Consider the following 25,443-nt stretch of genomic DNA (forward strand, 5'->3'; position numbering starts at 1 on the left):
GAGGGGGCGGCCATTCATTCATGGCCACCCCCTCGCGATCGCTCCCGACGAATAGAAATCGTTCGTGACATCACTTCCTCTCCTGTAATGTAAACACAGGAGAGGAAGTGATGTAATCTCTCCTCCGTGTCGGTATTTTACGTTCCGACACCGAGGAGAGAGGATCGGTGAGTTGCACCAACACGTCACTACACAGTAGAACATGCCAGGCACACTCACACCCCCCCGATCACCCCCCCAATTACCCCTGCCCCCCAGTCACAGTGACACCAATGTCTTTTTTTTTTTTTTTTTTTTTTTTTGCATTGGTGTCATTTGTGACTGTAATAACTGTTAGGGCAGTTAGGGTTAGCCCCCTTTAGTTCTAATGTACCCCCCTAACCCCCCCAATAAAGGTTTAACCCCGTGATCACCCCCCGTCGCCAGTGTCACTAAGGCTGGGTTCACATTGCAGCGGTTTATGAGAACGAATGTGATTTGCACCGCACTGCAGTGCAAATCACATCCGATCTCTGTGCGATTCGAGTTCAGCCATACAGATAGTATGGCTGAATTCGCATCGCACCCGCCGCACCCGCCGCAAATTCGCACGGGACCCTTTTTTTGGCCCGCAGCAGAATCGGATCGCATGGGTGTTCACATCATGCGATCCGAGTTTGCAGATCGCACTGCGATATGCGAACTGATCTGGGGGTGTCATTAACATTTCACTGACACTCCCAGCAGTTCGCATAGGGCAGTGTGAACAGCCGCCGGGAGGCATGCGATGCGGGAACCCGCCGCGGATTTGTGGCGTTCCCGCATCGCTCCAGTGTGAACCCAGCCTAATAAGCGATCGTTTTTCTGATCGCTGTATTAGTGTCACAGGTGACGCTAGTTAGGCAGGTAGGTATTTAGGTTCGCCGCAGCTTTTTATAGCGCCAGGGACCCCCATATACTACCGCGTAAAGCCCCCTGATTGCCCCCTAGTTAACCCTTTCACCAGTGATCACCATATAACTGTTACAGGTGACGCTGGTTGGTTAGTTATTTTTTTATAGTTTCAGGGCACCCGCCATTTATTACCTAGTCTCACTAGTGTACCCCTAAATTTAGGGGTGTCTACTTTCCAAAATGGGGTCATTTGGGGGGGGGTTTGTGCCATCTTGGCATTTTATGGCCTTCAAAACTGTAACGCCCTTAGAAAGCCTGAAGGCGGTGCTTGGTTTTCGGGGCCCCGTACGCGGCTAGGCTCCCAAAAAGTCCCACATATGTGGTATCCCCGTACTCAGGAGAAGCAGCAGAATTTATTTTGGGGTGTCATTTCACATATGCCCATGGCATGCGTGAGCAATATATCATTTAGTGACAACTTTGTGAAAAAAAAAAAAAAGTTTGTAATTTTCCCGCAACTTGTGGCAAAATATAAAATATTCCATGGACTCAACATGCCTCTCAGCAAATAGCTTGGGGTGTCTACTTTCTAAAATGGGGTCATTTGTGGGGGTTTTGTGCCATCTTGGCATTTTATGGCCTTCGAAACTGTAATAGGTAGTGAGAAGTGAACTCAAAAATTTACGCCCTTAGAAAGCCTGAAGGCAGTGCTTGGTTTTCGGGGCCCCGTACGCGGCTAGGCTCCCAAAAAGTCCCACATATGTGGTATCCCCGTACTCAGGAGAAGCAGCAGAATTTATTTTGGGGTGTCATTTCACATATACCCATAGCATGTGTGAGCAATATATCATTTAGTGACAACTTTGTGTAAAAAAAAAATTTAAATTTTTTTTTTTGTCATTATTCAATCGATTGAGGCAAAAAAATAAAATATTCAATGGGCTCAACATGCCACTTATCAATTTCCTTAGGGTGTCTACTTTCCAAAATGGGGTCATTTGGGGGGGTTTTGTACTGCCCTGCCATTTTAGCACCTCAAGAAATGAGATAGGCAGTCGTAAACTAAAAGCTGCGTAAATTCCAGAAAACGTACCTTAGTTTGTAGATGTGACAACTTTTGCGCAAACCAATAAATATACAATTATTGACTTTTTTTTTTACCAAAGACATGTGGCTGAATACATTTTGGCCTAAATGTATGACTAAAATTGAGTTTATTGGATTTTTCTAATAACAAAAAGTAGAAAATATCATTTTTTTTTCAAAATTTGCGGTCTTTTTACGTTTATATCGCAAAAAATAAAAATCGCAGAGGCAATCAAATACCATCAAAAGAAAGCTCTATTTGTGGGAAGAAAAGGACACAAATTTTGTTTGGGTACAACATTGCATGACCGCGCAATTACCAGTTAAAGCAGCGCAGTGCCAAATTGTAAAAAGACCTCTGGTCATTGACCAGCAAAATGGTCCGGTCTGAAAGTGGTTAAAGTAAGGGAGGTACCATCATCCTAACATTGGGCTTAGGGGCATCCCTCATATGCCCGCCAAAAGAAACTGAATGGACTATCTTGGTACCCAAGGATTACAAACATCTCTTAAAAAAAAAATATTAAACCAAAGTTAAAATCAATTAAGACATGAGGAATACTCAGAGAACGTTGCTTAGGGGGGCCTAGCTGTTACTCTCATCTTCACCATCACAGGAGTGAGCTCTTTTTCCGATTCAAACCCCCTCACATGGCTCTCTCTCCCCTGATGCAATAGCTCTGAGCTCAGTGTTTGAGAGCCCACTCCTGTGATGAAGGAGGTGAGCAGTAATGACTAGGCCTCACATAACGACGCCCTGCGAGTATTCCAGTCAGACTCCAGAAGTATGTAAATGTCCTACACCTACAGCAAAGGCAATATAAAATTTTAGTCAAAGCTGCACTGTTTGGTTTTATCTCTTATCTGCATAGACAGCAGTGGCAGCTGGTGCTCACATTTTTTGGGGGGGGGGCGCAAAGAAACTGAAAAATTATTTAAAAAAACCCCATCAATTGCAGCCTTAATGTACCATCAAACGCAGCCACACCGTGCCCCATAAAACGCAGCCACACCGTGCCCCATAAAACGCAGCCACACCGTGCCCCATAAAACGCAGCCACACCGTGCCCCATAAAACGCAGCCACACCGTGCCCCATAAAACGCAGCCACACCGTGCCCCATAAAACGCAGCCACACCGTGCCCCATAAAACGCAGCCACACCGTGCCCCATAAAACGCAGCCACACCGTGCCCCATAAAACGCAGCCACACCGTGCCCCATAAAACGCAGCCACACCGTGCCCCATAAAACGCAGCCACACCGTGCCCCATAAAACGCAGCCACACCGTGCCCCATAAAACGCAGCCACACCGTGCCCCATAAAACGCAGCCACACCGTGCCCCATAAAATGCAGCCACACCGTGCCCATAAAATGCAGCCACACTGTGTCCATCAACTGCCGCCACTGTGCCAGATCAAATGCTGCCAGTGTGCCAGATCAAATGCTGCCAGTGTGCTCCCCGCGGGCCCGCTATCTGCACTTACCTGTCTCAGTGGGACAGCTCCTTAATGTCTTCTCCCATCCTCTCCCGTCCTCTGGTCCCGTACTCTATGACTGGATGTCCAATCACATTGTCTGTTGTTTCAGCCAATCAGATGAAGGCTAACAGATCCAAGCACCTGATTGGCGGAGAGGCGGTTTAGTGTTAGGAAAGCGAATACTCATTTGCTTTTCTAACAGAGCTGAGTGACCTGTGAGCAACCAGCACCCAGCAGGTCACTTTTTGACAACTATTAGAGCCTATGGCTCTAATCAGGTGCTTCAAAAACACCCCCTGCAGCTGTAATTCAGGCACCCTGTGCCCGAAAAGGGCCGGGCGTCTGAATAGGGGGTGGCAGCGGCGGCCATAGATATATTCATGCAATGCATGAATCTATCTATTGGTGCTAGAGGGGTAGGCAGGAGAGAGGGGACGGCGCCCGTATGGACGCACTGGCAGTTTTTTTAGAAGAACTAACCCTTCAAAGGATGTTGAAAAAAAAGTAAAAATTTGGGCTAGATCACCAGATATAAAATAAAGGGGAAGAAAAAAACTTAAAGAAAACAAATGCAGCCACTGCATCTAAAAACTAGTAAGCATAATTATATTACATTTTTGTTTTTGCATAAACTTTAAGCAGCAGTGCTGAGTGGGAAGATCTGTCTGCTATAACATTAACTTGCATGATAAATCCCACAGCTGTAATATAGTATATAATAAAATATAGTAATAGTATATAGTAGTATATAATAAAATACAGTAATAGTATATAGTAGTATATAATAAAATACAGTAATAGTATATGGTAGTATATGATAAAATACAGGGAAAAGCAGTAAGCTAATTACACAAGTAGAACAAAAAAAAAATATTGAGCCATCCCCCATATGAATAGTGTACAGAACTCCATCAGTGTTCATCAAGATGAGCAAAAAACTAATTTTGTTTTCTTTTAATAAAACAAAATTGCTTGTATACCAGCTTCATCAACTAAATTAATAAAAAAAATTATCCTTTAAAGTTCTGCTGAACAGATTTGTGTGGTCTATTGTAAGATTTATAAGAGGGAGCCTTTCTATGCACAGACATATGTACCTGGTACTTTTTTGTGTATGTCTCATCTTTCATATCAGAAAACAATTTTTGTAAGGTTTGTTCCTCCAAGTTCAACCATTCCATGGTTTTCTTGACTCGATCCTAGAAAGAAAAGATGCATAAAAAATATTAGATAAGTGCCATACGCTAAAAACATTCTAGTAGCGGTCATGAAAGTTTGACCACAGGGTGGTGCTATTTCACACCTGCCCAAATCATTTCATAGTTTATCAGAACAGTAGACATCCAAGATAATGTTCTTATTGCGCAGGGTTATACTTTTCCTATACACAGAACATTTATGAAAAAAAAAAAAACATTTTATTTTACTTTGAGAGGCTATCCAATATGAGTGGCTGCTATACATTGAATCTTTATGAGCTACGATCCATACTGTTTCAGCTCTTTGTATTTTGCGATTACATGTTTATTGGATCCTCCGCTATTAATAAGCTGGTCTTCCTCGTAGTTGTGTATTTACATTTACATTTTACTCAGAGAAGATATGTAGCAGTTTCATATACCGTGCTAGATGTTGTTTGAGTACCTTCTTGTACTTGTTATGCCATAGATTATCTGGCTTTGTCATTTATACCTACGTTCTTTGAAAACTAATAAAAATGTCTCCTGTTTATTTCCCTTTGTTAATTTTTTTTTCGGTTTAGGTCTGACCTTTATTATATAAAAAATAAGGACAAGGATACATAAAACTTCACATAAATACAAGGTCATTTGTGATGTAACCGACTCATAACTAATTTGTTACCTGTACCACTACTTCGTACTAAGATGTCCATATTGTAGTTGTTTAAAAAAAAAAATTGAATAAAAATATTGTAAAAGAAAACTAATAAAAATGATAGAACCAGAAAAACCTCTCTTTAAAAAAAACAACAAAAAAAAACACGAATTCTATTAGAAGACTGGCTAACGACACATACAGATATCGCACTGAGAATCTTTCCTCCCTTGAATCACCAGACTGGCAAAACCAGCCGCTCAGTAAATTTGCATGCAACGCGCATAGAAAGCAAATAATTTTTTTCACTCACGTTAAACAAAATGTTTAACTATCACAATTCTTTGAATTTTTGTCGTATGGCCTATAAAAAAAAAAAAAAAAAGATATAGAAGTATGACGACAGAAAAAAGACCAAGTCGTCAATCACGTTTTCTTGCTTTTTACATTTTTTAACTCCCTTAAGGGTGAGTTTACCTTTATATCACCTTTACAAAATAAAAAAATACCCATGCATTCCAGCTACTCTAGAATATGAAAATGCAGCTTTGAAAAAAAATCTTTCATTCCCAGGGTATACTTGTAGGCCACAGCCTGTTTGCAAAACTCCTAAGGTGGGCGATCCTCCCTGCACTGCGTAAATGTCAGGACAGGCGAGCCATAGGACAAGCGGCCCCATCAGCACAGAACAAGAGCTCCAGCTCATTCAAAACATGTGTATGACAGTGTACCGTACATGCTTGCCTGCTCGTAGGTGAGCTAATGGGACCATGCATCCAACTGCTATTCAGACTGGATGAGAGGATCACCCACTGTAGTGGACAGGCTGGTCAGAGGATCACCCACTGTAGTGGACAGGCTGGTCAGAGGATCACCCACTGTAGTGGACAGGCTGGTCAGAGGATCACCCACTGTAGTGGACAGGCTGGTCAGAGGATCACCCACTGTAGTGGACAGGCTGGTCAGAGGATCACCCACTGTAGTGGACAGGCTGGTCAGAGGATCACCCACTGTAGTGGACAGGCTGGTCAGAGGATCACCCACTGTAGTGGACAGGCTGGTCAGAGGATCACCCACTGTAGTGGACAGGCTGGTCAGAGGATCACCCACTGTAGTGGACAGGCTGGTCAGAGGATCACCCACTGTAGTGGACAGGCTGGTCAGAGGATCACCCACTGTAGTGGACAGGCTGGTCAGAGGATCACCCACTGTAGTGGACAGGCTGGTCAGAGGATCACCCACTGTAGTGGACAGGCTGGTCAGAGGATCACCCACTGTAGTGGACAGGCTGGTCAGAGGATCACCCACTGTAGTGGACAGGCTGGTCAGAGGATCACCCACTGTAGTGGACAGGCTGGTCAGAGGATCACCCACTGTAGTGGACAGGCTGGTCAAAGGATCACCCACTGTAGTGGACAGGCTGGTCAAAGGATCACCCACTGTAGTGGACAGGCTGGTCAAAGGATCACCCACTGTAGTGGACAGGCTGGTCAGAGGATCACCCACTGTAGTGGACAGGCTGGCCAGAGGATCACCCACTGTAGTGGACAGGCTGGCCAGAGGATCACCCACTGTAGGGGACAGGCTGGGGAAAGGATCACCCACTCTAGTGGACAGGCTGGGGAAAGGATCACGCACTGTAGTGGACAGGCTGGGGAAAGGATCACGCACTGTAGTGGACAGGCTGGGGAAAGGATCACGCACTGTAGTGGACAGGCTGGGGAAAGGATCACGCACTGTAGTGGACAGGCTGGGGAAAGGATCACCCACTGTAGTGGACAGGCTGGGGAAAGGATCACCCACTGTAGTGGACAGGCTGGGGAAAGGATGACCCACTGTAGTGGACAGGCTGGGGAAAGGATGACCCACTGTAGTGGACAGGCTGGGGAAAGGATCACCCACTGTAGTGGACAGGCTGGTGAAAGAATCACCCACTGTAGTGGACAGGCCGGTGAGAGGATCACCCACTGTAGTGGACAGGCTGGTGAGAGGATCACCCACTAATGGGACCATGCATCCAACTGCTATTCAGGCTGGATGAGAGGATCACCCACGGTAGTGAACAGGCCGGTGAGAGGATCACCCACTGTAGTGGACAGGCCAGTGAGAGGATCACCCACTGTAGTGGACAGGCCGGTGAGAGGATCAACCACTGTAGTGGACAGGCCGGTGAGAGGATCAACCACTGTAGTGGACAGGCCGGTGAGAGGATCAACCACTGTAGTGGACAGGCCGGTGAGAGGATCAACCACTGTAGTGGACAGGCCGGTGTGAGGATCAACCACTGTAGTGGACAGGCTGGTGAGAGGATCAACCACTGTAGTGGACAGGCTGGTGAGAGGATCACCTACCGTAGTGGACAGGCCGGTGAGAGGATCACCTACTGTAGTGGACAGGCAGGTGAGAGGATCACCCATTGTAGTGGACAGGCCGGTGAGAGGATCACCCATTGTAGTGGACAGGCCGGTGAGAGGATCACCCACTGTAGTGGACAGGCCGGTGAGAGGATCACCCACTGTAGTGGACAGGCCGGTGAGAGGATCACCCACTGTAGTGGACAGGCCGGTGAGAGGATCACCCACTGTAGTGAACAGGCCGGTGATCCTCTCACTGTAGTGGACAGGCTGGTGAGAGGCTGTGCATGGAGTCCAGGTTTGTCTTGGAAATTAAGAATCTTATTTGTTTGTCTGCTTTTTAATGTATTGCATAGTTTTTTTTGGAAAGGTGATGTAAAGGTGTACTCCTTTAACATTTAGATTTTACTTACGGTATTTACCTTTTTTTTTTTGATAAACCAAGCGCAGTTTTTTTAGGGAGATTTTAGCCTCCTGTAAATTTTCTGTGCCGTAGCATTTAGAAAAGGAGGGGCAACATTAACAGTCAAACAAGCTCCATTACATAACGGCAAGGTATTGAAGAATAAAAATAAAAAATAAAGAGATCCATGCACACCCAATGGGTGTGCATGGATCTCTTTATTTATTATTATTTTTATTCTTCGATATAGTGCAATTATTGATCACACCCCGATAACTAAATCGGTGAGTACTATTAGTATATGAATTTTGGCGGGAATGCCATTTTTCTTTATTTTTGTACATAACGGCAAGGAACATACAAGCAGGATGAGAGAGAAAAAGATAAGCTCATAAGTCTGTTGCTTTTCCTTCACTGTCCAATCACAAGCTGGGGTTAGGAGGAGACCTAGAAGTGTTGCCTGACTGCACTAGAGAAAAGTTAAGTCACCTGGCTGACTGCGCTGTCTGTTGTAAATTAGAATACTAAGCTGCAGCTGAAGATTTGTCCATCTGCCTTGTTAAGTGTGGATGGAGGAATGTTAGACTTACTTTGTACAGTGTGCAAGCTGAATGAAATAAATCTATGGGTGTAGGGCTAGCATTAAGTACCCAAATGTTCAAGCACAGACTACTTTAAAAACAGACAAGTATAGATACTAGCTGCGGCAGCCAGGTCATTAGGTCATTTTTCTACATCAAGTTACTAAATGAAAGCTGACACCCGATTGGGCGTTTTTGCACTTTTAACAAAAACGTATGCACAAAAGCCTCAATTCACAAAGCTAATACCAGGATAAGGATCTTTACTTGATGACAGTTATTTTCAACCGGTATAACTGGGACTGATGTGAACCTGATGATTGTCAATTCACATAATTTTTCTTGTAGTTTGTGAAGGTGTACATATTCCATGCACAGCACTTAGCACTTTATTTAAGTGTTCATTTGTTTGTCTTATGATTCTATTTATAGCACTCAGCACTTTATTTTGCACATATCAGTGGCATGTTATACATTTAGCACATATTAATATATATACCTTTTTTCATGCACTATATTCACTTTAATAGTTTGGTGCACTTTAAAATAGGAAATTGATTATAGCGCACTATTACCAGCTATTATATTTATTCAGGGCGTCAGAACGCTATGCAAATGGTTGCAGCTTAATCATTGGGGTATTTTCTATTTTATTTCTCCTAATATTTATTGTCATATTAGTGCTTGGGTATTCACTTTTTTGTAATAGTCATTTTCAACTGTGTCTAATAAGACACTAAAATTTACAGTTATATGGATGAAAATAAAAATGCTTACCCTTATGTAAAGCTTCATGAATTAAGTCGTATGTGTATTAATAAAATAATTTGAAACATAAAAAAATGGTTGGCTATAGTTACAGACAGATGACGTACTGTTGTGTTCGTTGTAGGATCTGCTCTGTTCTTCGAGTACTGTAAGAACTGGGCAACATAGGTCATGATGGATTTTTCATCAGGATTCGAAACATTTACATCTGTAAAACAATAAGAATTCATCAAACGGGCTGCATGAACATTCAGTATGCCCTGGGGGGCCCGAGGGGCCATAAGTTGAAGACAGTGTTTATTTGGGCATCAAATTTTTGACCAAAATGCCATTTTAGTTTTAGTCGTATTTTAGTCAACTAAAATTGTCAGTACATTTTAGTCAACTAAGATCTTCGTTACACTTTAGTCTACTAAAATTGAATGGGTTTAGGTAAATGATTATTATTATTTAGGCATTTCCAAACTCATTATATGCTCCTGGAGTAAAAATCGAACAACATGTAGTGGGGATAGGGAAGTAAATGGGAGTGAGGAATTGCACAGGGCAGAGAACTTGTCTGGGGAGGCTGGTATTTTACACATATGTATATATGAAAGGTAGGCACTGCCCTATACACCAAAACCACTAAAATCAATCCAAAAACTAATATACAAAACAGGTGCTAAATATGTGACATGTGTAAATATAAAAAGTCCATATATGCAATAATATACTGCCAATCACTGTGCTACTCAAAGAGTCTGAAAAGTGCAAAAATGTGCTATTTAATATAATTGAAATAGGCAATTATATATCAGTTTTTGGTGTATGGGGCAGCGCCTACCTTTCATATTTCAATATTTTCATAGTGTTTCCTTTGCACTTCAAGGGGCAGCAGCCTTGAATAATCAGAGTGGTTTATTGGTTTTTGGGTTGGCTCCCTTTATAATTATTGTATTAAGGTATTTTACACAGTGCTAAGCACTGCTACTTTATTAGGAGGGGAAACACTAACCATGTGGTTTGCACGGCATTATTCCAGAACTTCCAGGCAGCAGGCAGACAGAGGGAGTCTGCGTCTCTCTGGAATAGGGTTTGTCATGGGGCTGGGGCTTTAACAGACAGCGGTGCTCCAAAGAAAACAGAAGTTCGGGACAGGTGGGTAAATGTCCCTCCCTCACATTTTCGTTCATCGACGAAAATCGGAATTGATTTTCGTCATAGTTTTCGTCAATTGATTCAATTTGAATGTTTATTGTCGTCACTGAAAACACCCGGCAAAAGTTATGATGAAAATATTTTCATCTACGAAATTAACACTGGTTGAAGGGTGTCTGTTCAACTTTTCATTTTTTTCTGAATGTTTTTTTTCCTTTTTAAATGTCCAGGCATTATTTACCTTCTGGTTCGAGGAGTCTTGGAATTTTCAACTCTTCTTCTGCAATTCTGAAGGCCTCTCGCAGTTTCTCCTCGTTAGATTTGACCTGAAATTTCTCCATATCAATCAGGTCTGGTCTTAAAGAATGAATGATTGCTAGGAAGGCCTGCCCATTTTTCCAGCTGGATTTAAAATCTTTCACATTGACAGATCCCACCCTGAAATAGAGGAGGAGAGGATTAGAGTATGTATTAAACCTGAGATGCCTGATGGTTGATTCAATACACTTTCACCCATTCAAATTTTAAATATATTTGGGTGGACTGAGGGAACCACTTTATAAAACCTAGCTCGGGGTAATAAAAAAAAAAAAAAGAAAAATAGTCCGTACAATGGGGCTGTGTCCACATTGCAAGAGTTAATTGCTCGTCTTGATCTAGGGGAAAAAATAAATAAAAAATGGCATGACAAGTCGCACCGATGTGAATAAGTGCTAAAGGTGTTATAATAAAGCCGAACTCCAGTAAAAGGTTCTTACTTTAGTTCTGGCAAAGTAAAAAGGCGTTTACGCCCAGTCTTGTCTTTATTACGCTCTGTGACCTCATTGAGTAAATCTTCCCTCACTTCTTGCTGCCCCACCACTAACACAAGAAATGTGGAAAATCTATTCACTAGAAAAGCAAGCTTAAAAAAAAAAAAAAAAAAAAAAAAAAACACCACCTATTCGGATTTTGGGAACAAGGAGAACCTGTCTGGGGTAAAAAAAAAAAAAAAAAAAAAAAAAAAAAACTGTTTATCCAATGAGTTGATTCCCTCCACCCCCTCTACAACCACCACCTGTTCCAGTGACACCTCCCCCCTCACTTCCTTTGCCCACTACAGATAACCGACACAGGAAAGGTGGGAAATCTACTCAATGCAGAAACAAGTGGCAAGAAACACCTTTTAAAGTATAATGCCCCGTACACACGATCGGAAATTCGGCCAGCAAAAGACCGATGAGAGCTTTTGGTCGGAAAATGCGGCCAAGTGTATGCTCCATTGGACTTTTGCTGGCCAAATTCCCACCAGCAAAAGATTGAGAGCTGGTTCTGATTTTTTCGGTCGGAAAAAGTTCCGATCGGAAATTCGGATCATCTGTACCAATTCCGACGCACAAAACTCCTATGCATGCTCGGAAGCATTGAACTTAATTTTCTCGGCTTGTCGTAGTGTTGTACATCACCGCATTCTTGACGCTCGAGAGTTCAGCAAACTTTTGTGTGACCGTGTGTATGCAAGCCAATCTTGAGAGGAATTGCGGCAGAAAAAACCACCCAAGATTTTGCAGATGGAAATTCCGCTTGTGCGTACGGGGCATAATAGGAAAAGTTAGAACCTGCCAGGTTTTCACCTCTGTGAAACTTTCATGGGGACAGGGTGTCAAGAGGACAGGAAGTGGAGGGCAAATCTCTCTAAGGCTCCATTTAAACTTGCATTACTTTGGAGTGCAACTTTGACGCAACTTTGGATGGGTGCCATTTGGATACAGCTTTGGCTTTCACCAATAATAAATGGACAACTGTTGCACTGTATAACATTCAGGTACAACTTTCATGCAAGTTTTGAAGTCTATGGCCCTCAAGTTGCATGAAAGTTGGACCAAAGTATGCATGAACTTCTTTGAAGTTGTTTTGACTTTAAATTGCACATATATGGATGGTTATCATTGGAAAACATCGGGTAAGACTTGTTATGTGACTTTGATGTCCAAAGTTGTATAACAAGTCACACAAGTGTAAATGGAGCCTAAAGCCACCTATCAAGACCTATAAGCCGGTGCCTCCTCTGTAATGCTGGCTCTTGTCCCATGTGGACAACTGCACTCCATCTCAGGAGGATATGTTGCCTCCTCGCCACCTGATTTAACCACTTGCTTACTGGGCACTTAAACCCCCCTCAGTCCCAGACCAATTTTCAGCTTTCAGCGCTGATGCACTTTGAATGACAATTGCGCGGGCATACAACATTGTACCCAAATGAAATTTTTATAATTTTTTTCCCACAAATAGAGCTTTCTTTTGGTGGTATTTAATTACAGCTCGGAGTTTTATTTTTTGCTAAACAAACAAAAAAAGATGCAAAAAAAATAAAAATAAAAAATCATGTTTAATAGTTTGTTATAAAATTTTGCAAACATGTCATTTTTCTCCTTCATTGAAGTGCGCTGATGAGGCGGCACTGATAGGCTGCACTGGTGGGCACTGATAGGCTGCATTGGTGGGCACTGATAGGCTGCACTGGCGGGCACTGATAGGCATAGTTAAGGCGGCACTAATAGGCACAGATAAGGTGGCACCGATAGGCACAGATAAGGCAGTACTGATGGGCACAGATAAGGCGGCACTGATGGGCAAAGATGGGCACGGATGGGTGGCACGGATGGGTGGCACAGATGGGTGGCACAGATGGGTGGCACTGATAGGTACCACTGATAGATGGGACTGATGGGCACTGATAGGTGGCACTGATAGGTGGCACTGCTGGGCACTGGTAGATGACACTGATGGGAACGGATATGTGGCACTGGGGTGCAGCACCATTGTTGAGGCAGATTGTGGGCACTGTGGGTGGCACTGCTGGGTGGCACTGTGGGCACTGGCAGGGGGCAGGTGGGCACTGGCAGAGCTGGCCGTGATCGGGACTGATGTCCCGATCACAGCCAACGGTGATCGGCTCTTTTTTTTTCTCCTCGCGCTGTCAGCGCGAGGAGGAATAATAGCCGATTACCGGCTCCGTTGCATCACATGATCAGCTGTCATTGGCTGACAGCTGATCATGTGATAAGGGGTCGGGATCTACCCCTTCCTCGGATCCGTGATCAGGCGAGTCTCATAGACTCGCCGATCACAGAGCGCGCCGCGTGCGCCCCTCAGGAGGCGCGCAGGCCGCTCGTGCACGGGACAACGTCAATAGACGTAGTCCCGGCAAAGGAGGTCCGCGCTGTAGCCGTCATTTGGCTATAGCGCGGATCTCAAGTGGTTAAACCAGTGGCTGCAACACAGTAGTGTGGCAATTAGAGGATTAAATTGGGTGTGAGGAGGCGACACTGTGTCCGGTGATCCTTGACTTCTCCCATGTTGTTCAAGTAGACCTCCACCTCTTTAAAGTTGTCTACCCCTGCTTTACAGCCTATTGAATATCAATTCATAATAATAAAAAAAATGTATACTATTGGCAAGCAATTAAATAATGCTTCTTATATATAGGAAGCAGAAACACGAAAGAATTTATATGATCTATGATGAACACAATTCCAGCCTTTGCTGGTTGGAGCACCAAAGAAAAGCAGCTTTGGGGGAGCGGCTGCATGGAGTGGTGTGAACCCTGCAAAAGCAAAAGATAGGGTGAGTAAAACTGCTTTTTATTGGCACCAAAGACTAAAAAAGGGTTTAATCCTTGCAATACTTTCTTGTATTTTTCCAGCAGTCTGGTTAAAATATATTTTCTAGGTGCATGTGGTTTTACTGGACATTTTATACCTGTTCCAGTAAATGTGGTGCTGTCATGGCGACTGTAGAGTCATTTCACCCCCCTCCCTTTTTATTTATTATTTTGCTGCCTCGTTTTCTTACTCTTCTGCACCTCTGTTCGGAAGTTTTATATCTCCATGCTGTTAACAGTGTTTAAAGGTTATACTGGATGAGAGCTATGTCTTCACCTAGCCTATTTTCATATGCTTACAATTTTAATATGTGGCTTTAGGCGCTGCCTATGCCAAACTGGATGTTTTTCCTTTGTAATATCCAAATTATGTTTCCCAGTGTTGATTACAACATACAGAAAATGGGGTCAATTAATCCACAACCCACATTGCAAACCATATATGCACTAGATATTATGACTGGGGTAGTACCCCGAAGACAGAGAGGGCTAGGAAGAGGGAAGCAACCTGAACCTTCTCCTAAGCGCGGCTATTCCAAAAAAAAAATAATAATAATAATTTTCTTCTCTATTTTCATATGTGTTGCCTTATGGCTGGGGTGTGAGTCCCTCTTTGACCTCTGTATAATTTGTACTGCTTTTGTTACAACAATACAAATTATATGTCCTGCCTATTTCACAATTGCAATGACATTGTGATGGCATGGTGAAGGTGCCCTGGCATGTCTGTTTGGAAATACTTTAAAGACAAAAAAAAAATAAGTCAGTGAGCCAATGAGGATAAAGGGGGTGGCTCCGTGTCTGAATGGACACACAACCTCCTGTGTTTTTGCAGTGCTTTACAATCCTACATTAGCTATTTTGACAAACTGATTCTTAGGTACATACTTATTCAAAGCAATACAAATTATAAAGATGAGGCAATAAATATAGAAGGCATGGATAAAACTTTTGTTAATATTCCACACATACCGTGCACACTGCTCCTGAGCCCAGTGTAACAGAACTTTCTGTGCAGATATCTTCCATCTAGATCTGGCACTCCGTTTCGGGGATGGGCTTGCAGTAGGTGAAGCTTCTTTCTTAGTGTCACACTTAACTGGTTGCAGGTCATCAGGAGCAGCTAAAATGCTTGCCAGGCCTTCAATCTATTATAATGATGTAAAAAATAAATACAAAAAGGGTCAAAATCAAAGACAAAAAAAAGATATTTAATGGAAACAAACATTTTAATGAAGACGCAAGAGCACATTAACCATTGTTAAAATGTAACTCCGGTTTTACAACCACTTACATGAAAATGTAAAATGATTTGCCAAATGAGGCCAAGCACAATAGAGGGTTTCCCACTAATGATGTCCTCAACATGAATATTTATGAGCTTGATCTACAATGAAAATATGCAATGATTAGTCTGCGGTGAATTTTTAATGAGAAAAGTAAAAAAAAAAATTAATTGTTTTGGCCTAAACAAGAGGGATTACTCACTGATCGCTTTCCTAAAAAGGTCAAAGCTGATTCGATATTACTTCTTGACTGGAAGAGGTTTTTGCCTTTTTCCCGGGGCTGTTGAAAAATAAAAATAAAGCTATTAAATAAATCAGAAATCTTCAAGCTCAATTGAAATGTTGCATCTTTTAATTTCTTTATAGCCCTGGACCCCAACATGTTAGAACTTGTGAACGACCTTTGCTCCGAGACGGCTTAAAAAAAAAAAACTGCTGTAACTGCTGCTTTCTGCCTCATACTGCAGGGCTCTATGTTGGCATAGCTGAGTAACAGCCACACCCACCATCACCAGTGTCCTTACTACAGAGGAAGAGAAGGTGGTATGTTTACCCATTTCTGTAGGTGTTGATAACAATCTATGCCAAAAATACCTGTCAGCTAGTAATTTCCTTTCACTGATATCACAATATTTGCCCTGTAAACGCATGCAACTTCTATTATACCCAAAAGGCCATCCTATTCTTGATCAGACATCATGGTCTGGACTAAGAGGCTGGCCCATGGATGACAATCATTTACACCCCACAATCCAGGTGTCTGCACAGTAGTATCCATGTTATGATTAAATTAAATGACACAGGTCAGTCCCCTACTGCTGCCTTTTGACTTACGCAGTTGCACTTAGACCCCTTTCACACCACACCGCTCTTGGCTTCGGAGGTAAAACGCCGCTATTTTTAGCGGCGTTTTACCGCCGGATTTGCGGCGCATTTCGGCCGCTAGCGGGGCACTTTTACCCCCCGCTAGCGGCCGCGAAAGGGTTAAAACCGCCGGCAATACGCCGCGATAGCGGCGTTTTGCTGGCGGCATTACAGCGCTGCCCCATTGATTTCAATGGGGAGCAGCGGTGGAGGAGCGGTAAACACACCGCTCCTTCACCGCTCCAAAGAAGCTGCTGGCAGGACTTTTTTCTGACGTCCTGCCAGCGCACCCTCTGGGCTTTCACACTACAAACAATGGTGCAGCTTCTTTAGGGCGGATTGCAGGCGCTATTTCTAACGCTATAGCGCCTGCAAAACGCCCTGGTGTGAAAGGGGTGTTAAAGCGGGAGTCCGCCGGGAGTCCGCCGTTTTTTTTTTTTTTTAAAAGCCAGCAGCTACAAATACTACAGCTGCTGACTTTTAAAATAATGACACTTACCTGCCCAGCGCGCCCGCGATGTCGGCACCCGAAGCCGATCTCTCGATCGTCTCTCGGGTGCTGCCGCCGCCATCTTGGGTATGGGAATCAGGAAGTGGAGCCTTTCGGCTTAATTTCCCGGTTCCCTACTGCGCATGCGCGAGTCGCGCTGCGCAATAAGGATGGTCCCCGCTGTCTCTGGGATCCGTGTGTTTCCCAGCAGGCAGTGGAGGGGACCTTCGGAAAGGGGCGTAGATTCTGCGGAAAGGGGCGTACCTTCTGCAGAATCTACGCCGGAAGTGGGTGCAGATACCTGTACTGTACAGGTACCTGCACCCCCCTCCCCCCTGAAAGGTGCCAATTGTGGCGCCGGAGGGGGGGAGGGTTCCAATGAGCGGAAGGTCCACTTTAGGGTGGACCTCCGCTTTAAAGTGGTTGTAAACCCTTTTTTAGGACTTCTACCTATAGGTAAGCCTAGAATAAGGCTCAACTATAGGTAGTGGAAATATCTCCTAAACGTGCGCTGTTTAGGAGATATTTCACTTATAGTCCACCGTTAAAGTGAATGGTGCATGCGCGGGGAAGAAACCAAACTCCATGCCGTTTCTTCCCTAACGTGTGCTGTTACTGTGCGCATGCATGGGAGTGACGTTACGCGGCTCAGGCGAATCACAGAGCAGCAGCGCAGCCCGGAAGAGGGGCTTGAAGATGGATGCTGCCTACACAGGGGACATTGCTGGATTCTTTTGCAGATAAGTGTCACTTTTAATTTGCAGGCTACTGTATACAGGCTACTGTATACAGGGAAAAAAAAGAGGAAGTAAAACCCATCAGGGTTTACTTCCTCTTTAAAGTGAATACCAGGGAAAGAGCAGAGGAGATGCTTCTTTCTGGCTGCAGCAGATTCACACACTATATTCTCCCACTCTGATGTTCTTAGTAAAGGCATAGCCACGTGCCTGGAACCAAAGGACTGCTGTTTTTTAATAAAGGTGCAGCTTCCTTGTTCGATTAATCTGTTTCTATATAGTCTTGTGTAGACCCGTGCAGAACAGAAAAATATGTTTTGTTTTAGAAAGATTTGTTATGGAATTGATTTAGTTTTGTTTAATTTTGTCTAGTTTATTAATTTTCTAACAAACTTCAAATTTTCGGATTGACTGGAATGCAGATCACAAAAAATAATCGACAAGCATTGAAAAATTCAGATGAGCTACTCCCCCCCCCCCCCCCCCCATCCCAAAGCACTTTGTCCAAATGTTGCTTTGAGGGGGGGACCCCATGCAGTTTTTTTCTTCAGAATTTTACATTGCCGGCATTCTTCTTTTTACATTTCAGCTGTCAGTGGGGATACCCGGTGACAGCTGATGAGTTATCGGTTGTTAAGGACGCGCCAGCCTTCTTCCCGGCCCGCTCCTTAACCAGCTACTCTTCAAACAGAATTAGAATTAGTTGATTATTTTTCGACTGGTCCAAATTTGTTTCTTCCCCAAAATTTGGAATTTGTAAAAAAACTAACAAAAAAAAAAAAAACACGAATATATGAAACTAATACCATTTCATTTGAAGATTCAGATACATCTGAATCTCCAAATAACCAAAAGACTGCCTGAATTTATATTCTGAGCAAAACTAATTGCAGGTGTCTAATAGTAAAACTAAAAGCAAACATATTGCAGCTCACTAATTATTAGATGTGATGGCTGCATTTGTTGCCCATTTTAGGCTTTCTTCCTTCTATTTTCATTGTGAACCAGCCAGTAAATCAGTTTTTTTGTTTTCAAAAGAAGCTCTCCAGCAGAATGTATCAGTTAACAGCGGTATGACAAAAAATGTAACACTTGCTGCAGTGCTTAAAATTATCAGCTTTTTATTACGTAAAACCTTTATTGCAAAAGGAAAGAAAAGCTGTTGTTGGAACTGATTATCAAGTATTAGCTGGAGTTTGGCTTCAATTTGTTAGGAAAAATAGTACTGGATAGGCGATTTTTAAGGTATATATTTCAGATATACACTACAACGTGTTATTATAAAAGTACAAAAAACGTCTCTTTATTTATACACAACACTCCAATAAAATGGATACAGACATATATACAGAGTCATAGGTATATACACAGAATCCCTATTAGCGACACCGTTAAATGCTGCAATTCCATACTTAAAATACTGTGTCCAAAAACGTCTACATGTTTCGCCAAAAACGGCTTCATCAGGAAAAATGGACGAAGTTGTTCAAAAGTAATTTTTAGATAAATTCTGATATAGATTCTCAACCTTGACTTAGGTCCAGGGGTGAGCACTTACAGGGAGTCAACCAAAAATGTCATCCTCAAAGGAGGAGCTCAGGTTCCGCATGGAGGACAGCACATGTGGAACCATCTATTGAAAACATACCTCAGTTTGTTTCATGGAGAAACAATGGTTTGGCTTTTTTCCCCCTCTTTCATTGTTATAAACGCACACCAACTGATTTTCAGTTGTGCGTGTCAAGACGTTATACCTTATTAAGAGGTGTGCTGTGTGTTATTTGCCTGGCCTCCATGTGCTTGAGCTCCCAATAGTGATACTAGATATATTCAGCGTAAATTTAGGAATTAAAAGGGGTACTATTATTCAATATCCGCTGTGATAAAATTTACATCAAGTCACCCCCCCCTCTTACGGGTGACCCAACAGGGCCGCGTTTGACCACGGAGTGCAAAATATGTTTGTCGGATGACATTTTTGGTTGACTCCCTGTAAGTGCTCACCCCTGGACCTACGTTGAGGTTGAGAATCTATATATCAGAATTTATCTAAAAAATACTTTTGAACAACTTCGTCCATTTATCCTGATGAAGCCGTTTTTGGCAAAACATGGAGAAGTTTTTGGATGCAGTATTTTAAGTATGGAATTGCAGCATTTAACGGTGTCGCTAATAGGGATTCTGTGTATATACCTATGACTCTGAATATATGTCTGTATCCATTTTATTGGAGTGTTGTGTATAAATAAAAGATGTTTTTTGTACTTTTATAATAACACGTTGTATATCTGAACTATGTACCTTTAAAATCCCCTTATCCAGTACTCTACTATTTTTCAAATGAAATGGGATGTCAGTACCTTTATGCATACAGATTTTTGGGAAATTGATCTCTAGCCACATTTTGACTTCAATTTGTTAGGGTTTTTAAATCTGCTAGTGCATCTAACACTCCCCTCCACCTAGACGGATAATACTGTTGTCTGCTGTGCCTCTTGTTCTCTTTCATCCAGAGTGGAGGCACTCAAATATAGGAAGTGTGTTACTGGCCAGATCACCAGGTAAAAAGAGAGGGAATAAAGAAAAAAAAATTGATGTGTCCACCGCAACTAATGATTGGTAAGGTGCAAAATATTACATTTTGGGTTTGGGTTTAATATGGCTTTAAGGTGTCCATAGGCATCAATTCTCTCGCTCAATAGACTTTTTTTTGGATAGTTTCAATTATTTGATGCCCATGAGGCACATGTAACTACCACCAGTTGAGACTCATTAGGGTGTATTGAAACTGGTTAGGCCAGAAAACCTTGTTCAATCACTATCAAGCTGGCACTTGAGGTGGATATAGCAACCTATCCGATCATGCCATCATACTGTGCTGTCTATGGCTACCCCAATTGTCTAAATGAAGGACTGCACAAAGCAATATGACTTGCCTAATATCACCCAATCAACTTGAAGCCTGCAATGGAAAATGACATGCGCAAAATAACATTTTGAATCTGATTGGTTGCAAAGAGGCAACACAGACTGATTGAGACCAGCATCCTTTGAAAATTTTTATAATGCTATTCATTTTTAAGTTCATTATTAAGAAAATAAGGGATTACCAAGACTTCACCGGACAGAACTTCAAGCAAGTCCAACAGAATGTGTCCATTTCTGATATCAGCATACAGATCTGTTACAACGGATTTCTGCTGATGCTGCAAAACAAGATATTAATGTTTAAATGGTAATCTCCAGGTAGAAAATAACCAAAATAAAAGTTCAAAAGAATACGTATAACTTAAAATCCTTGTTAGCTTCTAACTTTCATTTACAAGCCAACAATAAAAAAGTGTATGTGTGTATAAGGCCTAAGAGTCAAATTTTCCCCAAACACATGCCCCGCTGCACCTGGTCATTCTGTATCCCACTGGATTGATGGGGGCATAAGTACAAGTATGAATGGGGGGAGTGCCATGTCTGAATGGTAAGCACATGAACTAAGCAGCAAGAAGACATTGGAGGTGGAAATAAAAGGCAAGTATGTAAGCGTTTGGCCACATTGTAAGATTGGGGAGTATCTTAAAGTGGTTCCAAAGCCTGAATATGTTTTACCCTATAGCATTCCCTGCATTAGGGGGAAAACTGTACCAGTGTGTCAGGACCTGGTTCTGAACCTGTGACCTCTGCTGGATCTGGCAATGTCTCTTCTTGCTGAGCCACTTGGGATGCTTGATAGCTCCATGGACAATTCCTTGAATAATCCTGCCTTGAACCTGGTTTCTCTTGAACCCTTTTCTCCTTCCATGAACTTCCTATTTAAGCCATGCCCTTGCACTTCCGGTTTGCCAGATCATTGTGCTCTCTTCAGCCAATAACTCGCACTTGGCTCTCCTGCTGCTATCCATATCCCCACTATCACTTGTTATCAATCTTTGTCTTGTTTCTCAACTACGCTTCTGCTTGATCCCAACCTGCAACCTCTTGTTAATGACCTTTGGCTTGTTTACTGACTACACTTCTGTTTGATCTCTATCTGCTATATCTGCTACTGGACCCTGGCTTGCTCACCTCCTGGTGGGGAAATCTGGAGGAGCACAACCTGGCACAAACATGCAGCAAAACCCATCTCTCCATTAGGAGCTCTGCTGAACACTGGTTAGTGCTTAGAACCCACACCTGAGGTGAGCCTGTGTCATAAATCAAGGTGACCTGCTTGTATATCTATTCTGTTGGTCAGTGGGAGCTTCTCTACTGCTATAGCTACTGATCTCTGAGCCATACCCTCCATACTTACCAGAAACTGATCTTGATCCATCACTGTGCCCATCTACAACAGCTCACAGCCAGTGGGCTCCTGCTGCTGTCAAAATTATGTGAGTAGAGATTTGGGGGGGCAGCGCTGTGTGTTTCAATAGATGCACACTGCCCAGCTTAGGTTTTAGCCCACAGGTGTCGCATATAGCAAAAAGTGGAGAGAGAAGAAGTGGCAAGCGCTAGCGTGAGACCCAAGAAGAGGTTCGCCCCTGTCTATTAAACTAAGCTATGCATGTGGATATTTGAAAACCTTAGAATTTCATATACTGACCAAAATACATGGTTACCTTTAATAACTGTGAATTAATCCAGTTTAAGAAGGTTCTTTTCTGTGTGCCTTCCTGTTCAGCTGTAAAACAGGAGTAAAGCAAAAATTAGAAGGAGATAGATATTTTCGGTAGACCCTCTTAATAAAAACTTACACTCAGTTTTTATTGACACGCCTGTTTATGTATCTAAATGTAATAAATGAATAAACGGTGGGTGATCATATGCTAATTATCTAAGGCCATATCATACCAGAATATTTGTAGCAGTTACAAATCTCTCAAATCATTTTCTCTTGCGATTCACAGCTAGCATCAATTCTCATCCATGGAGCTTAATATTGCCAATATTACCGTATTAGTTTCACCATTATTAAACTGTCAGGTGCACTTCAGAGAACCCGAACTGTGTACAAGTAAGACAAAATAGTACACGGAAAGCACACTATACCTTCTGTATATTATAACAGGTCACTTCCACCTGCCAGATCACCACACCCAGAAACAATAACTGTTGGCGTGGAGAGGATTGGTAAGCCCCTTCCACATCTCACAAGGCAATATTCCATGCTTGAGTGTTTATTGGACAAAATAAAAAAAATAAAAAAACTGGTGAGATGTTACTAATCACATTTTATTAAGTATTTTGTATTTACACAAGTTCCACTCACAGCACACAGATAGGGTATTCCCATACACCCTTGTATTTTTATTGTTAATACATAGCTCAGATTTTTCCAGGACAACGCATATAAACTAGATAAAGAAAGGGAAAAAAAAAATCCATGTTAGTTTTTTTTTTTTTTTACCTATTCTTCCATAATGACTACTTTGTGCTATCAAGTGATCCTCGTGGGCAGATATCCGCCCCATAGAGAAGAAAAAGAAAAGGAGAACAGAGAAGGAAAGGAGAAAAAAAAAAAAAGAAGACGCATGCACAAAACATGGAAAGACCTACACAAACCTCTGGGAAGCCCCCTCTTGACCATCAAGATAAACGCCCAAGGCAAATGCAAGTCTCACTCATATACATTTACTTTTTTAAAGATAGGATCTCAGCATGTCTGAACTCAAGAATTCAATCCAGGGTGACCACAATTCCATACACTTATCATGGCACCCCTGTATGCTTGCCGTTATTTCCTCCATGCTTTAATTGATTGGGTTCAGCAACCCACTCCTTAGTGGGAGAGACTCTTGTACTCCTGTGTCTAGGTATGATTATTTGCACAGCAGAGATGAGATAAGGGACCAATCCTTTTGTGGCCTCTTGCAAAGAGCCTGATTATATAGATAAGGCTATTTCTGGAGATTTCTGATAAGATATGCTAGTGACACAGGAGCAGATCTGAAATATCTCTCAAGTTCATACACATTTACTTTTGTTTTAGTGGTTTAAAAAAATTGCAGGTACAGAAAATAAAAAGCTTTCGATTTGCCAACAATTGAGTCTGCTACTACCTTCTTACACAAGAAGCTATTTGGGCCATCTGGGAGGAGATCTAATGGACAAAATATGTTGGACTCCACACAGGGCCTCTTTTGGGGATTCAGTGGCGGTTGCTGCGCCCTTGTTGAGAGCAGTAGGGATCAGTTTGCTTGCCTGGGTTATCTTCTGTGGGGTTTCTTCACTGTCTGTCCCCACGGACTGGGCAACAATGTGACATATGATTTTATTATGCTGAAGACTATTCTAGACCCATATGCATCATTAATCCACTCCTGAAAAAGTGAATGCGGTTCATGGAATCTGTGGAGAGAAAACACTATGGTTGCGTATGCTGTACAATTTAAAGTTATGACATTTGGTTGGCTTTTAGTAGACAATGGTACTCAAAGAGTCCCAATCAATACTACGTCTTTCTAAACTCTAAGATGTACAACACAAAATAGGTAAACTGATAAACATTTAAGTGCAAGTGCCACAAAACATATGAAATATCACATATATAGTGAAAAAACTGATGTGCATTAAAGCGCAAATACCAATAATCAAGAAAATGTGCCAATGTGACCATCCGATGAATATAAAATGATTAAATAGAGTTCACTAAAATTGAAATTAATCCAGCATGAATTCTTCTTAGTGGATAGTGCACACAAAAAGTCTCTAATAAGTCGCACTCCACCAAAAAATATACGGGGTGTCTTCACTTCATAAAACGTGTCCCATACACCATAGATTGCACTCACATTTATTAGATAAAATCATAGCATATAACATCCAGTGAGTCTCGTGTATTCCTTACAAGAGTTCCCACCACCAGGCTCTACCTCTACGTGTTACACGTAGGCTTCATCTGGAGCTATGAGTGCAATCTATGAAGTTGGGGCTGTGCGTTTTATTTAGCTGTTAACCCAGGTTCTACACTACTGGAAGTGTTTCTTTCTCCTTATTTATCCAGTGGAGTTACCTACCTATAGCCAATTTAGATTCACCCTTAAAAAGGGGAATCGTACTGTGTGTAAAGGAACATGAACAGCATTTAGTGTCTCATGTATGCACATTTTACCCCAGGTGGGTCTAAGATACAAGGTGAGCATGCACTGCACCTGGTGTATGGGGGGACACGTGTTATGAAGCAAAGGCACACCGTATATTTAATGGTGGAGCAAGACTTATTAGAGAGTGTTTATGTGCACTATACTACTGATTTACTGCTGGATTAATTTTAGTGGACTCTATTTATATAATTATTCATTTTATATTCATCGGAAGGTCACAATGGCACATTCTTTCTTGATTAATAAAAACAGGTAGGTATCTGCGCTACTGAAAAAAAAAAAGGTACTAATATTGAGAGGAAAGCAGCCAGCACTATTTGTTGATAAGCAAATATAAAAATTCCACATGCGGCTCTACACTTGTCCCAGGCAGCAACAAAGCAGTAAACCTTCAGCATTCAGTGGGTGTCTCACCCAATCAAGGGGATATTATCACAAAATGGAAATAAAGCAGCATATAGTGAAGCCCGTCTCACTTGTGAAAGGATTTATTGTAGAAACTTACATGTACAGTAAATAAGAATGATCATCATAAAACAGACACAGGATTCAGCGTGCTTCTGTCTTACAGCCAGCCTGACGTGTTTCATCTAAGTGGATAGCCTCTGATGATATCCACTCGGATGAAACATGTCAGGCTGGCTGCCACGGCTGTTTTGTGTTTATGATGATCCCTCTTATTGACTGTACATGTAAGTTTCTACAATAAATCCTTTCACAAGTGAGATGGGCTTCACTATATTTTATTTCCATTTGGTGAGGATACCCCCTTGATTGGGTGAGATGCCCACTGACTGCTGGAATATTACTGCTTTGTTACTGCC

General features: G+C 42.3%; 1 protein-coding gene across 4 annotated transcripts in view; it reads right to left on the reverse strand.

Moving 5' to 3' along the window:
- The window catches only part of SYNE2 (spectrin repeat containing nuclear envelope protein 2), a 529,925-nt gene that overhangs the window by 397,652 nt on the left and 106,830 nt on the right, over positions 1 to 25,443 (reverse strand). For all 4 annotated transcript variants that reach the window (XM_077464352.1, XM_077464354.1, XM_077464353.1 and 1 more), the window contains exons 3-10: positions 22,136 to 22,197; positions 20,654 to 20,749; positions 15,655 to 15,732; positions 15,461 to 15,553; positions 15,139 to 15,314; positions 10,765 to 10,961; positions 9,491 to 9,591; positions 4,539 to 4,640 (exon numbers count right to left, since the gene is read on the reverse strand). In XM_077464352.1, the coding sequence (XP_077320478.1) occupies positions 4,539 to 4,640; positions 9,491 to 9,591; positions 10,765 to 10,961; positions 15,139 to 15,314; positions 15,461 to 15,553; positions 15,655 to 15,732; positions 20,654 to 20,749; positions 22,136 to 22,197 (905 nt within the window). The remainder of the gene's footprint in view (positions 1 to 4,538; positions 4,641 to 9,490; positions 9,592 to 10,764; positions 10,962 to 15,138; positions 15,315 to 15,460; positions 15,554 to 15,654; positions 15,733 to 20,653; positions 20,750 to 22,135; positions 22,198 to 25,443) is intronic.

Source organism: Lithobates pipiens, unplaced genomic scaffold (assembly GCF_037356315.1).
Source record: "Lithobates pipiens isolate NorthernLeopardFrog02 unplaced genomic scaffold, aLitPip1_a1.2 Scaffold_30, whole genome shotgun sequence".
NCBI lineage: Eukaryota > Metazoa > Chordata > Amphibia > Anura > Ranidae > Lithobates > Lithobates pipiens.